Source organism: Prionailurus viverrinus, chromosome B1 (genome assembly GCF_022837055.1).
Source record: "Prionailurus viverrinus isolate Anna chromosome B1, UM_Priviv_1.0, whole genome shotgun sequence".
Lineage (NCBI taxonomy): Eukaryota > Metazoa > Chordata > Mammalia > Carnivora > Felidae > Prionailurus > Prionailurus viverrinus.
Window position 1 is genome coordinate 190,218,566 of NC_062564.1, and position 16,384 is coordinate 190,234,949.

Below are 16,384 nucleotides of genomic sequence, written 5' to 3' on the forward strand. Positions count from 1 at the left end.
AGTTCACTTATTTACATGCCTTAATATAACAGTAGATTTTGTACAAAAAATATTGGTCACATATCTATATGTATTTCTCTTCCGTGAATAAAATAGAAATCTGCATCATCATATAATGTTCAAGAATGCAACAGGAGACCATCTCATTGAGAGCTGTGGTGAGACCGTCCAACTTCAGAGTGGGACTATGGGTTCTTAGTGATCTTAGGTGGTAAGGATCTGATGTTAGTGATGTAAGTGTCACGGGGTCGATCCCCTCAGAGGTTAACTAGTCTATGGGGATGCATTCCATGACCATTGCCTGCACTTAACTTCAGTCAGCTGTCATGGAAATGCATACCATCAATCCCAAAGAGGACTGTGTGTGTGTGTGTATGAGTGTGTGTGTCTGTATGTTGGGGGATATGTGTGAAGGTTTAATGAATACATATAAATACATCAGTGCAATTAAAAACACAATAGGGGGGCCTGGGTGGCTCAGCTGGTTAAGCATCGGACTCTTGATTTCGCCTCGGGTCATGATTTCATGATTCTCTCTCTCTCTCCCTCTCTCTCTGCCCCTTCTCTACTCTCGCTCTCAAAATAAATAAATAAAATAAACTTTAAAAAATACAAAAGTATGCACCTGCCCTGATAGCATTAGTTCAGTAGTGTTATTTTCACACAGGAGAGAGAAAACAGTGCCACCTTTATGCATATGGAAATAAACCAAAAATATAATTTCCATTATCTCTTCCCTCATATCCTCTTGGTTCAGTATGCTATCACATTAGCACAGGCATGTGGTGGGTGAGATGTCTGTATCTTCCTCTCCAAGAAGAAAACACCATTGAAATCATCTTCTCTTGCAATCTCACTTTTTGGGAAACACATTTTAAAAATCTCCTGATCCATGGAAGGTTTAGATTAAATGCAGATTCACGTGCAACCATTTTTCTTTGGTTGCACATATTCATTCCATAAATGGCTAACAACGTGGAAACTGTACTGTCTTCAATAAAATTATGATCCACTGATGCTACGTTTTGCCATATTTTTGAGCGCTCAAAAACGCTTTTGGCAACGGAGGAGGACAATAGAAGAGTGACCTATTCATACATGTAAAATGCAAATATTTTATAATATAATAACGAATCATGTTTCTGTCATCACCATCTCTCTGTATTTCTTTATCCTCGCTGGGAGAAGCAGCAATAATTCCAGCTGCACATTTCATCACACGTTATTTCCAGCAAAGTCATCTGAGTGGGCTGTACAGCATGCCCCTCTTCCCACCATCACTGATCTAACCTTCTAAGGTACCTCCAGCTGAAAATTCTATGGTTTCTGCTCACATAAACTATCTTTTGTCAGACTTTTTCTGCAGATCACAGTTTGTTTGTGAGTTGTCGGTCTACCGACAGAAACAGAAAGAAAACGTGAATTATCATAGTCGGCTTAAAAACCCTTCAGGGGTGCCTGGATGGCTTAGTCAGTCAAGCGTCTGACTCTTGATTTTGGCTCAGGTCATGATCTCAAGGTTCGTGTGTTCCAGCCCCTGTCGGGCCCTGTGTTGACAGTGTGGAGTCTGCTTGGGATTCTCTCTCTCTCCCTCTCTCTCTGCCCCTCCACAGCTCGTGCATGTTCTCTATCTCTCTCTCTCTGTCTCAAAATAAATAAGTAAACTTAAAAAAAAAAAACACACCTCTTCATATCTATGTATTGCCCTTATCCTGGAAAATACCAGTACATACTCATAAAATGGTGTAGGAGCAAAATCCTAAAGAGGATAGTATTCTGTATTGGTCAGTGTTTCTATTAACAAAAACCCTGAAAAAATTCTACAAAGAGATTCCTGTTTCTTTTCTGACCATCAGAGAATGGACAACAGTTCTGGGGATGACTTTATTAATGGAGGGGGGTGGTATTTACTTCTAGCAACTCCTCTGACACTAGGGAGGCCTTGCCAGCAATCTCTTAGCTTTCTCTTCATAACCAGAGTAACTAATGCAGTCTTTATAGCAAATCACAGCTGGGAAATTGCTGGGATGAATATCGAAGTGATGCTCTGAGACATTTAATTTCTCACCCCTGTTCCAACTTGTTTATCAAATAAATTTAGCTCTTCAGCACAACGGAGGAATCAAAGGTGGCAGTTAGTTAAGGCAATATGTTAAATTAAGATAATAACCACCCCCCCAGCCCCAAACAGCCTTGTGTTGGCTAACTGTATCAGGTTTGGAATCAGCAATAGAAAAGGAAGTAGTGGGTCCCTTAGCTAGGTTAGAAGAAAGAAGAATCTAACTTGGAAAAAAAGGCATAGGGGGAAATAGTAAGAATGTGCACCAGCAAAACAGAGCATCAGCAAATACGAGGACTGTAAGCGCTCATCTGGCCGCTTCCCAAGACCTTGAGGAAAACTGTCTCTTGGTCTATTTAATGCTTCCAACCTTGTAAGCCTGCGGTTTGAATAGAGGAGTTCAGGGTTGGCAGTCTCTGTGTTTATTCTGTGGAATGTGACATTTTTCAAAAATCATGTTTGAGTATTTAGATGAGAAGCCAGAGGTTGTTTCAAAAAAAAAAATTAAATACATTTTGAAGAATGTAATAGAGTATGCAGAGAACCACACTGCCAAACTGGAGTCATCCCTGTCCGGTTTAGCACAGAGCCAAGATGCATTTAATAAATAGCCAGTGAACTATATCTAATCTATTAATCAATAAGGACCAATTTCTCCACTTTTTTTTTTTCAGGACCAAATGTAGTTTCCTCTCCTGCTCAACTATTTTCATTACCTGGAATTTCTTATGCGTATACCGAATGGGATCATTGCCCCCTGTATATATTCAGTTTAGCTAAAACTAAAGGAATCGAAATGACATTTCTCATGTGTACAGGTTGCTCTTGATGTATTTTTTAAACATGTAAACTGTTTTGGTGGCATCATAATTAGGATTATAGCTCTAAAATACTGGGTTCTAACTCCTTCTGGTCAGTAAAGTTGACTACTACAGCTACCACTCTCTCTGCTTCTGTTTTTTCAAACCCCTCTTTTTAAAAAAGTTTGTTTTAATGTTTTTATTTACTTTTGAGAGAGAGAGAGAGAGAGAGAGAGAGAGAGAGCACAAATGGGGGAGGGGCAGAGAGAGAGGGGGACCCAGGATCTGAAATGGGCCGATGTGGGCCTTGAACTCACAAACTGTGAGATCATGACCTGAGCCAAAGTCTGGACACTTAACTGTCTGAGCCAGCCAGGTGCCCCTCAAACCCCTCTTTAAAAGTCAATTCTTCAAAGATAATTTCTTATTCCTAGTTCCTGAGTTTGGTGAAGGGTAATTCAAAAGACTGTGAGTTGTATCCATTCCAAATAGTTTCTTAAAATTTTTTAAATGTTCATTTATTTTCATTTTATTATTTTGTTCTTTTAAATTTGTTTAATGTTTATTTATTTTTGAGAGACAGAGAGAGCATGAGTGGGTGAGGAATAGAGAGAGGAGACACAGAACCCAAAGCAGGCTCCAGGCCCTGAGCTGTCAGCACAGAGGCTGATGTGGGGCTCAAACTCACAAACCATGAGATCATGACTGAGCCGAAGTCAGATGCTTAACTGACTGAGCCACCCAGGCTTCCCTCCAAATAATTTAATAATATCTTAAAAATGATATAATTTTCTTATTTATTTTGTCTGTATTACTTATTTTATTTTCTTATTTAGATGATGATTCCACCCAACTAAGCATCCTTTCTATAATGTGATTTTTAAATCCACCTGGTTTATCTAAATCTGCTCATTTCTATATTCTAAGTCTTCAGAATTATATCTCTTATATCTAGCTCTCTTCTCTCATTTGTCTCCCCATCATATTTTGCCCCTCTGCTAAGCCTTTTATTTTCTCTTTGCCTTCAATCTGTGAATCATTTTCCACCCAGGATACTTTCTCTGAGATCCCTCCTGCAAAGCTCTTATTCAAGGGGAATGACATCTTTAATCTGTTTCTATAACAAGGAGATGATATCAGAGCTAAAAAGAGATGCTAATTAAAGTCACAATAAAATTGTAGAAGAGCACAACTCTTTGGGAACAAACAAATACATGTAGAATTTTGCACACTTGATTATTCCCAGATGAAAGAAGATGTCCCGGGATTGGATTTAGGCAAGTCTCTTATCATAATGCAAGTAATCTTGGACAGAGAAATCGCAAGCCCATCAAGCTAAGTTATTAATCTAGATTTGTTAGTAAGTGTGTGGAGTTAGGGTAATGGCAGTCATCTCAATGGGATGCATTAAATGAGATGGTAATGAGTTTTGAGTACAAAACATAGTGAGAGCAAGCACATAAGCCACAGGAAGTTCTGACAGTCTTCCCTAGACCTCCAAAGAGAGCTGGTAGGTAGCTGAAAGGAACACCAGTGGTTCACTTAGAAGGAGAATAGAAGTCTTCATCTGCTTGTTTACTCCAACTTTAGCATAGACAAGGGAGAACTAGAGCCTGCTATTTATTCATTCATTATAGGTTCACTGACTACCTTCTGTCGATGCCAGGGGCTGCTGAAATTTGGGCCAAGTGTAGGGACTATTATTATCAAAACCATGGGGAAAGGACAGGGGGAGCTGAGAGATAATTATCCATTGGGTAACAATACCCAGAGCTAATGATTTTATGTGTTTAAGTAGACTGCAACTGCGATTTGTAAATTTGACACAAGTGCCGGAAACATCATTAATATTAAGAAGCAGAGTTTTTTATCTTGCATTGCTGCTTGGCAAGGAACTGCAGCTTGCTTGCTGATATCTTCACCAATCTTCAATCTTTCCACCTGCCCAAAGTTAACTGGTCTAAAGAATTTTAAATTATTGCCAACACATTAGTCCTCTTAAGATGTGTGCCACAGAGGAGGAAAAAAAAAACAAACACAACAACTAGCTTCAAGAAAACAGAGTTTCCTAACGTCACTGAAATGAAAGACGTCAGTCTAGGATAACTAGGTTGATTTAAGAGTTAGCCTTGACTTAAAAGAGTCCTCTAGCATCAGCTGTATGGATTGGAAGTGCATTTAGCTTAATAATTCAAAGGGAAATTGAGCCAAAAGTTTGGTTAACAATTTGTCTTTGCCAGTCACTTTAATCTTTAACAGACAAACTGCTGGACCTCAAATCCATTAAAGCTTTCAGGCAGACTTGCTTACTTGACTGAAATCACTACGTATGCACCTGACACCAATATTGCCACCCACTGAGAATTGCACCTCACTTTGATTTATTACTAAAAGCTCCAGACACAAATTTCTAACTATATCTCAGATTCTGCCTTCATTCTGGCATCTCTTGGAAATGTAAGTCAAGTAAGAGAATCCTCTAGCACTGCCCTTGTATAAAGTCAAAGGTACGTCACAGACAACTCAGGAAAAATGTAGGAGATATTTCATGTTGGGCATAATTAACTAAAAGGAGGTTTTATTTCAAACCCCAAAACTCTAAGCCCCACTTGCTATTGCACTGCTGCATCTCTTAAGCATTATTTTTAATAACATTCCATCATTAGGTCATTCACTTATCGAATATTTATTGAGGATCTAATTTGTGCCAGGCAGTAAGCTAAGTTTTGGGAGTTCAAAGGTAAGTGAAATGCTGAAGCTTCTGGAAAATCTTACAGTTAAGTAGCAGACACATGGGTCTCTCAACTATAGAATGCAGTTATAAGGGGATGTGGAAAATGAAAATGCATGTTTTGGAATATGTGTTTTAAGTTTCTGCAAGTCTATAAGGGGAGGAATCACTAGGTGAGTGGGAATATGAATCTGAAGTTCCTAAGAAAAATAATGGGTGATATTTGAAGCTGTGGGATTGAAATCAATTATTTAAATAGGGGTGGGGAGGGAACCTCATGTATGTCAACATTAAAGAATATAAGAAAAAGATGTCAGCAAAGGAATGAAGAGGCAAAGAGAATATACAATAAGAAATGACTACCAACTTCTAAGATGAAAGATAAAGATGATTAAAAAAAGAAGCCATTGAAATTGGCAAGATGGAAATTGCTGGAATCTCTTTATTTTCACTACAGTGTTGGGGATGGTCAACAGATGATAGGGGGTTAAAACCTTATAAATTTGAGTTCCATAGATGATTTAACAAAAACACAAAAGCTGCATATTATACCTCTGGGATTACTAGGCTTAGCCATTTGGTACATACACGTGTGAACTCAGGCAAATAAATGAACTTCTTGAGCCACAATTAAATGGAAAAGAACGATAATTATTTCATGGAACTTGATCATATCAGATTGAATATGGACATACAATATTTACGAACAGAATATGAATCGTTGGTTCTCATCACCTATAAATAAATGTCGGTTACAAGTTTCCCAGTGTTTTAAGTTTTCAAAGGGTAATTAAAAATCGTCCTTGTTTTTTTTTTTTAAAGTTATTTGCCAAAAGCAAATACCTATGTACAAACCTGAAAATATTTTCTTTGGCCAGTGTGCAAATCATAATCCCCCAAAAGCTAAGATTATTTCAAAGCTGTAACTATGTGCTGGTGGTATTAAATTTGAAAATGTAAAAAGTATTTGACCCAGTTCTAAATATTACTTTCAAAACTGATTTAGTGAATTTTTCATTACTTCTAGTTTGGGTTATTTATTTATTTATTTATTTATTAACGGTTATTTATTACTGAGAGACAGAGAGACACAGAGCGTGATCAAGGGAGGGGCAGAGAGAGAGGGAGACACAGAATCCAAAGCAGGCTCCAGGCTCCGAGCTGTCAGCACAGAGCCCGATGCAGGGCTCGAACCCACGAACCACGAGATCATGACCTGAGCTGAAGTTGGACGCCTACCGACCAAGCCACCCAGGCACCCCATGATTGTTTGATTTTGATATATGTTATTAGCATCTTGAATATATACTTTTATTGCCAAACCTCCATATTGTTTTGAAATTATAGATTTAAATGTATCTATCAGTAGAATATAAACTGTATAAAGACAAGGGTTTTTCTCTGTCCTGTTTATGACTGACTATATTCTTAATACCTTGGAACTGTGCCTGGTGCATAAAAGGAACTCATATAATATATGGTGAATGAAAAAAGGAATATATCATTCATTTCCATTAGACTGTTCACTCTTTGGCACATTTAAGTGTCTGATAAATGTCTGTCAAATTAAAAGTGAACAATTTAGCTGTCTGTATAGCTAAGTATTTCTGAACCAAGAACAAGAAACAGAATATTAGAAATTCACAATATCCTGCATTCCACAGGGAGAGAATTTCCACTTTACCGCAGACTTTTGGATCATTCTAACGTCACTGATATTTAAAAGATGAAGACTAGACATCTGGGTTTTAAAGAAAAGTCATGACCATCTGCTTCCCACTCAAGAATGTTCTAATCTGGGTATTAATTAAATATTCTCTGATAATCTATTTCATCCAGTTTATTTATTTCCCTTGTACCTGAAACTATGAGATAATACCATAAAGAAAATATTCTAAAAAATGTAGTATAAAATTTGCATTAACTGAATTTATTACTCAAAATAATAGCCTAGCCTATCCTAGCAGAGAAAACATTTTAAAATACATTTAAATATAGCTATATAAACATGTCTTCAATTAAAGAATATTCATTTTCCTGTTGTAATTTTAAATTACTATTTACAAATCTAGGGGGGACTGGGTGGCTCAGTCAGTTAAGCGACTGACTTCGGCTCAGTCATGGGCCTCATGTGAGGTCATGATCTCACAGTTTGTGAGTTCGAGCCCCGCATTGGGCTCTATGCTGATGGCTCAGAGCCTGGAGCCTGCTTCGGACTCTGTGTCTCCTTCTGTCTCTGCCCCTCCCCTACTCACACTCTGTCTCTCTGTCTAAGAAAATAAAAGCAATAATAAAAAAAGAAGTTACTTATTTACAAATCTTAATATTAGGAGCATGTATTTTCATGATTCTCATGAATGAAATAAAACATATTAAACTGATATAACTATGGGGAAAGTTAAAATATTAAAAACTCAAATTACAAAATATTTATTTTTTTTTATTTTATTTACTTATTTTTTTTAAATTTTTTTTTCAACGTTTATTTATTTTTGGGACAGAGAGAGACAGAGCATGAATGGGGGAGGGGCAGAGAGAGAGGGAGACACAGAATCGGAAACTGGCTCCAGGCTCTGAGCCATCAGCCCAGAGCCTGACGCGGGGCTCGAACTCCCGGACCGTGAGATCGTGACCTGGCTGAAGTCAGACGCTTAACCGACTGCGCCACCCAGGCGCCCCAAATTACAAAATATTTAAAGAGGTGTGTCATTTCATTGCTTTCAAGCTCACAAGGCATGTTAGCTCAAAAACTCAGTACTCCGTAGATTTCTTAGAGTGGATCATTTTAATGAATAGATTAGAATACTTTGTCTTTTACCAATCCACTTATTATGAATAAATATTTCTAGCAGAGCGCATGAAAGTGGTTTGAAACTTTCATTTTCTAAGTATGTTTCAACAGCAGAATGGCAATCTTATTTATATGGATCATTTGTTTTGAGAATATTTTTATTGAGAATTATAAAGTAAACTTCAGTGGCAGGCACTAGAGTCAGTGATTAAAAATTATGGCTCCTCAGGGCATCAGTTAAGTGTCCCACTTCGGCTCAGGTCACGATCTCACGGTTTGTGGGGTGGAGCCCCACGTCAGGCTCTGTGCTGACAGTTCAGAGCCTGGAACCTGCTTCGGATTCTGTGTCTCCCTCCCTCTCTCTTCCCCTCTCCCCCTTTGTGCTCCCTCTCTCTCAAAAATAAATAAACATTAAAAAAATACTTTATAGCAAAAATTATGGTTCCTTCTTTTAGCAGCTGAGTGATTTTGAACAAATTGTTTAATCTCTCTAAATTATAATATCTTCATCTCTTAAATGGGGAAAGAACAGTACTTAGTTTAGTAAGGATATAAAGGTTATAAGAGATACGAATCTATGTAAAATCCTCAGCATGGTGCAAACCACTCAATATGAGCTGTTGTTATTTATTATTGGTAATTGTCATGCAGAGATGCATTCTGCGCTGCCATAAATCTTCAACTTGCAGACAACGAAACCACAATATTTTGACAAATGCCAAGAAATGCTGGCAAAGGGCATTCTGAGTTGCAAAGTTTGCTATCACTCCAAAAGTGTATTAAGTTATAGAAAAACCAAGTTAATCTTCAAGTCTGCTAAATGCAATTACATTATATTTGTGGAGTTCTGAATGTCTACACTCTTGTCCCCTGCCCTACAACCATGTTGTCTGTTACCCAGCTTCGGGCATGCCTTCAAATACATGCAGTTGACTTGAGAACTTAGTGAATACTAAACTAAACCATAGTTCCAGCATTTTCTACAACACAGCTCTGCTCCTGTAGCACCTTCCTCACACTCGCCAGCTGGTCCAAACAACTGGCTTCCATATACCTGCACTCAACTTTTCACAACCCCTCTCTTCTGATGCAATGTCTTCCTCTGAGCTTTTGTAGCAACCATGCTATCCAACATGGTAGCCAGTAGCTGCATGTGACTCTTTCAGGTTAAATTTAAATTAAATAAAATTTGGGGTACCTGTGTAGCTCAGTTAGTTGAGCATTCAACTCTTGATTTTGGCTCAGGTCATGATCCCAGGGTTGTGGGATTGAGCCCTGCATCGGGCTTCATGCTGACGTTTGAGCCTGCTTAAGATTCTCCTCTCTCTCTCCCTTTGCCCCATCTGCCTCGCTCATGCATGCGTGCTCTCTCTCTCTCTCTCTCTCTCTCTCTCTCAAAAATAAATAAGTAATACATTAAATAAAATTAAAAATTCACTTCTTCAGTTGCAATAGTTACATTTCAGCAACCACACATGGCCAGTGACTACCATATTTGATCACACAGATACGGAACATTTTTATCACTGCAGAAAGTTTTATCAGGCATCACTGAATCCAGACTAATTTTCCCTCAAACACATTTTCATTCATGTCACTCTAAGAACTAAATAAGATGCTATTAATCAAAAAAAGGTCAAATCAGTTAGTTAAATCTTGAGTTTAACAGACTTATGTATGTGTGTATGTTTGTATGTGTCAGACTTCTGAGAACATTTAAATAAATGAATGTGAACTATGACACTCAAAGAACTGAATATAAGTATGTAGCTTGTCTCAAATTTATATCATCATGAAATATTTTTAAAGGAACTATCTCCAGGGAACTCTAAACTTGGAAAATTATACATAAGCACCAGCATTGTTCAGAAGGAAGAAGTATCTGTTGTATGGAGTAGAATAACAAAATCAGTTTACAGTTTCTCAACTTCCCCATGTAATCTTTCTAAAACCCATCTGCCTAATGATGCCTGTTTTTTTTAATTATTATTTTTTTATTTGAGAGAGAGAGAGAGAGAGAGAGAGAGAGAGAGAGAGAATGTGTGTGAGTGGAAGAGGGGCAGAGGGAGAGAGAATCTTAAGCAGGCTCCATACTTAGCACAGAGCCTGATGTGGGGCTCAATCCCATGACCCTGGGATCATGACCTGAGCCGAAATCGAGAGTCGGGAGGCTCAACTGATGGAGCCACCCAGGTGCCCCAGCCTAACAGGAAGTTTTTAATGCCAGTTTCTCCTTCCCTATCTCCCGTTTGACAATCGCCTCCACTTTACAAAACAATGATATACCTCTCAGCACACCAGAAATTTGGGGCAATGCCCCCCAAAAGCATCTGCAGTTACAAAAAGAATAATTTAAAACACTGGTTATCTGCAAAGCTTCTGGCAATCAATGCACATAATTTCAGAGAGGTATTTCCAATAAAATTTTACTTTCAGATTTAATAAAAATATTAACATGCTGATAAATAATTATGCTGTCCCAAGCAATGGTGCTCATATGAGTATTAACAGCAATTCAATTTTAGGAAAAATTTAAAAACTCCAAACATTTCTGGTGGCAGGAAATTTTAAAAATTCAAATTATATACAGTTGTAGCAAAAAATGAGAAAATTCACTGAGTTGCTGGAAATAGAAAGTCAAGGAGACAAACAGAATTTCAAGGAAAAAGAACAATAAGGGACATCTGGGTGGCTCAGTTGGTTGAGTGTCTGACTTCAGCTCAGGTCATGATCTCACGGTTTGTGAGTTCAAGCCCCGCATCGGGCTTGCTGTTGTCAGCACAGAGCCCACTTTGGATCTTCTGTCCCCCTCTCTCTCTGCCCACCCCTGACTCTTGCATTCTCTCTCTCTCTCTCTCTCTCTCTCTCTCTCTCTCTCTCTCTCTCAAAAATAAACAAACATTTAAAAAAATGCTTCAAGGGAATACAGTTTTTGGAAATTCCTTCTTTTATCAACAAAACATTGTTTGCCCTACATCACAGTTTTGTTGGTGTTCTGAAATGCTATGATGCTAAAAGTGTCAGCTAACCTGTAGAGTGCTTACTGTGTGTAAGGCAGTGTGTTTTACACATATTAATTCCACTAATCTTTTTCCCCAGCTGTACTGAGGAACAATTAACAAACATAATTGTATATACTTAAAAGGTGTGATGATGTGGTGGTTTGATATACACATATACCGTGGAATGATTAATAGGGTCAAGGTACTAAGAACACCCACCTTCTCATAGAGTTAACCTTTGTGTGTGTGTAGTAAGAAAGCTTAAGATTGATTCTCAGCAATTTTCCAATCAGAAGATACCATATTATTAACTATGCTCACCAGGCTCGACACTAGGTCCTCATAACTTACTATTCTTATCACTCACAGTTTGTGCCTTTAACCTACATCTCCCCATTTCCCCTTCCCTCCAACCCCTGGAATGTACCATTCTGTTCACTGTTTCTGTGACGTCGGCATTTTCTTCACTTTTTTTTTTTTGATGTCATATATAGTAACTTATCTAATTTTCACAAAACATTTTGAGGTATGTACTATCTTCATCTCTGCTTACACACAAGGAAACTGAGGCACCGGCTGGTTAGGTTAATCTATTAAATCCAAGTTATGTAAGTATTGAAAAGTGAAGCTGGAAATTCATACCGTGACCCACTGCTGTATATTACCTACTTTGATGCCTTCCTACCTAAAATGCTCAAGTGTTGAATGTTTATCTCTTCAGCTAGGTTTGCAACCCTTGGAAGGCAAGACCATACCACTCTCTTCTCTATGCTCCACGAAACCTAGGATTTAGTTTTGCGCATAAAACAGACTTAATATAAAACAGTTCAATAGTAGTTATCTCTGGGTATTATGATGAATGCTTAATTTTAGTTCTTGTAGAAATATAATATTTATCATTAACATTTTCCCATTCTGTGGATTTTCTCTTTTGGGCATGTATTACTTTTGTAATAAAAGAGAAAAAAGTATTTGTTACTAAGGCACTGTTTAAAATCCATAAATACATAAAACAAAGGGAAAAGAAAGGAATATAAACAAGCAAGGGACACCCACATGGACATAAGAGGCAAGTCAGAAGGTTTGGCCTGAAGACTCGGGAGGGCTTATTTCTCCTTACCTGGCCTCGGGAAGCCGCAGGGCCCTGGGAGCCCTAAGAACAGGGCACATATTCAGACAAGGCAAAAGCAAAACAGTTGACTTGTTAGAGGCTATCAGAGAAATTTCCAGAAACCGTGAACTCTTCACTTCTCCATACATTTTAAAGAAAACTTAGATATATCCACTTAATTATTTCTGCAATTTATTTGCAAAGCCTAGTTCTTTACTTGGGCTCCTCAGGTAACGGCTCAGTCCTATATGAGCACTGGGTAGAATTAGGAATTATTTACTAGGGGCCGTTCAGCTCTACCTTTGAAGTCTAGCAGCAACGTTTTTCCTCTTAAATTAATGCAGTGGATTTTTATTTACAGAAGTACAAATGGTGAAAGATCATACCTTGACATGTAAATTTTTTGGAAGGAGTTGTGAGTAATAATTTATCTGCCATTTCTCCAGGACCAGCACAGCGCGCAATTCCAGGTTCTTTGTATTCCGACTTTACCCAGTCCGATAACCACTGCATGTTACAATCACAGTAAAGAGGGTTGGCTCCAATTGCTCTGGAAAACAACACCACAAAAGCACACACACATACACACACACAGTATGGAAGTATTGTTATTTCCTAAAGGAACATAACTCAAAGTGATGCTCAGTAGAAAATCCCTATAGATTTACTGATAAAAATTTAGAAGAAAATGGAAACATCAGGGATTCGCCATTTTCCTGAATTATGTGCAGCTGGGATTTAGAGACTTGTCACCAGTCTTAAAATTTACCTGGTCTTTACAAGGTCTTCTTGTATTTGCAGAGACAGGTTTATATTGGATGCAACATCACCCGACACGCAGTTTATACTTAGTTCATTCATCAATTATTTACTGGGAACCCAATCATTATGCCAGGTTTTGGGGACCCAAACATAAATAATACATTATTCCTAACCCCAAAGAACTCCTTCTGCAGAGGTGATTAACATATACTCAAACATGCAAATCATTTGCATTAGAAGTAAAACAGTAGAAGTATTTAAAAGGTGACTGTGAGCACGGTCACCTTGTAAATAACTTTCCTGGGAGGCTGGTGGTTAAAAGTATGAGCTTTTACACAGTTAGATTCAAGGAGGCGGAAAAGATTGGGAAGGATGTCTTGGGGTAAAAGGCTAGTAAGTGCAAAGTCACAGAGATAAGAAAGGGCATGAAATAATAAAGATGCATAGAGCCAGTTCACCAGAGTGGATCTGGACCTTCCCTAGGTGTCAGTCCCTTTATAAAGTCCTTTATTTTAGATATTTGGTTCCCACTCACATTTGCAGTAGTAGTGACAGCAAAAGTAATCAATATGATAGCTAACATTGATTTTACAATATGCAGGTACTGTGCTGAGCCACTTATACGAACTACCTCATTTTGTCCTAAATGGCAACTTCATGAGGTCAACGGTATTACTAATTCATTTTACAGATTGTGAAACTGAGGCCAGAGAAGTTACTCCATGGGTTTTGTAAATTTGCCAAGCTTGGCAGAAGTAGTCCATGCATAAAGTGGCATTTAAAATGGATTAATTTTGATTTATAATCAACTTGTGATTACTAATGCTTCTAGGCTATAGTCTAAGTACAATTAAACTTACTCTTTCATGAAGAAAGGCCCCAAATATACTTGTAAAACCATAATACTTTATACTGTCGCAGTTTTAATGCCCAACTTTAACCAAGAATTGGAGTACAGTAACTGTTATGCTCAGATTAAAACCTTTCTTCTAAATTAAAAATGAGCAAAATTATGTTTTGAGTCACCTGGTGCCACCTCTACTGACATTTGCTAAGTCCTTACTCTGCAAGGGGATGCAGTGGAGAAAGTGAATGGATCAGAGCTCTTTATGATCTAGAGAGTCAAAGACAAATGCACGAAAGAAATACATGACAGAGCAAGGCACATGGCAAGAGATATTCAAACCGCCTCTATCGTTGGTGGCGGTGCTCATGCGAGAAGTTGGTGCCTTCCCTGAGCTGCCTTTTCTGATAAGTCACCCTAACACTAGCAGAAAGGCTACTTTCTTCTTCTTCTATTTTTAATTGTTTTTAAGGTTATGTATTTAGTTTGAGAGAGAGAGAGAGAGAGCGCGCACATGCGTGAGCAGGGGAGGGGCAGAGAGAGCGAGGGAGAGAGAATCCCAAGCAGGCTCCACGCTATCAGCACACAGCCTGGTGCGGGGCTCAAACTCATGAACTGTGAGATGGTGACCTGAGCCGAAACCAAGAACAGGACCTTTAATCGACTGAGCACCCAGGCGCCCCTGGCTACTTTCTTCTTAATGTTGCATACTCTCCCAGACAGTACCAAGCTCTGCACCCCTGAGCTAGAAGCCTTCAACACACTCTATCTCATGCAGATGACATCCGTGGAATTTGTAGATGAGTAGCCCTGATGTGGACTCTGAGGTAGGTGCTGGAGTTCAGACATGAAAAAGTGGAGGTTTTTCCTCCTGGGACCCGATGGTTTAGTGGAAGGGATACTAACTATAGGCACCAAACAGTCTGACAGACAGATAGACAAAAAAAACCTACATTGATTAACAGGGCCCAGTAAAGCACATTCAGATATAGCAAGATTGACTATTGGCTCCTCTCCTCTGCCCATCCCCCTTTCTCAATTGTTCACACGTATCTTCTTGGGGTTTGGTGGGGTTTGGAGAGGAAGGCAAAGCCACGAGATAACATGACAGGCAATTTCTGGGGAACTGGGAGGCTGGGATACTACTATTTGGGCCTAAGCATAAAAACCACCAGGTGGCGCCAAACCCACCCTGACACAAAGAAGTTTTAGATCCAAATGTGTTCCTGGAACTTCGTTCCTGGTTTGCCATGACCTTAACACTACAACTATAAATAATACAATAATGGAAATTGGCCCAGAAGAGGTTTTTTTGGACCCCATTTATCACATATTTTATATTGTTTTATTCTACTTGAAAAAAATAGGGAGGTATAGGGTCTTATGAGACAAGAGCATGAAGAAAAGGAAGAAAACGAAACAAAACAAACCCCACAACATTTCACCCAGTATGAGAATTTGGCAATTTCATCCTATCATACTATGAAGTCTTGAACCATTTGTAATTTATTTTTTTGCATGGTGCCATATCCAGTACTCAGTAGTATTTGCTACATAAATGAGTCTGGTTTGAGCATATCAAGATAGGCTTCATAAAGGACATAATATTTAGAAAGTCACCTGGATGATACAAGGTTTGAACAGACTGAATTGGAGGGGAACTGGTATTCTAGGATCAGAGAACGTTACGAGAAAATGCATAGCTAGGAAATTGGAGAGCCATGTTTGTAAGAAGACATTATTAGCTAAGTAAAGAGAATCCCACTCCATTAGTTAATGGAGAGTAAGGGCCAGAAGAATAAATTAAGGCTATCTTGCAGAAGGCACTGCATCTAGACTGAAATCTTCGCATTTTCTTTAAAGCTGGAACCAATCACATCTCATGATGTGACAAGAAAGGGGTGGCAGAGGGCTGTATGTTCCAAACTCACTCACCAGGGAGAGCTTGACCCTAAACCCACATTCATGAACTAGGTACTCACAGGTGTGATAATGCAGAAAGATCATTAAAAGCACCTTCGGGCACAACAGAAATGTCATTTCCATGTAATGAACTAAAAGCAAGAAAAAGCAATATTAAATTTCTTACACGTCAGCGAGTTCAGAAAAATTCTAACACGTGTGAGATTTTAGTTTATACTAAGCACTTCAAATCAGCACAGAAAATATGATCTATTCAAGACATGGTCTTGGTATAATTAGGTATCTATTTGGGAAAACGAAAAGTTCTTATGTCACATCATATGCATAAAATCAATTCTAGATAGATGAGTTAAATATAAAA

The 16,384-nt window shown here is 38.4% G+C and overlaps 1 protein-coding gene across 5 annotated transcripts in view; it reads right to left on the minus strand.

Annotated features, from left to right (window-relative positions):
* SLIT2 (slit guidance ligand 2) overlaps window positions 1-16,384 on the minus strand; it is a 375,759-nt gene that overhangs the window by 51,907 nt on the left and 307,468 nt on the right. For all 5 annotated transcript variants that reach the window (XM_047857138.1, XM_047857140.1, XM_047857137.1 and 2 more), the window contains 2 exons: window positions 16,083-16,154; window positions 12,881-13,044 (listed from right to left, as the gene is read on the minus strand). In XM_047857138.1, coding sequence (XP_047713094.1) covers window positions 12,881-13,044; window positions 16,083-16,154 — 236 coding nt within the window. The remainder of the gene's footprint in view (window positions 1-12,880; window positions 13,045-16,082; window positions 16,155-16,384) is intronic.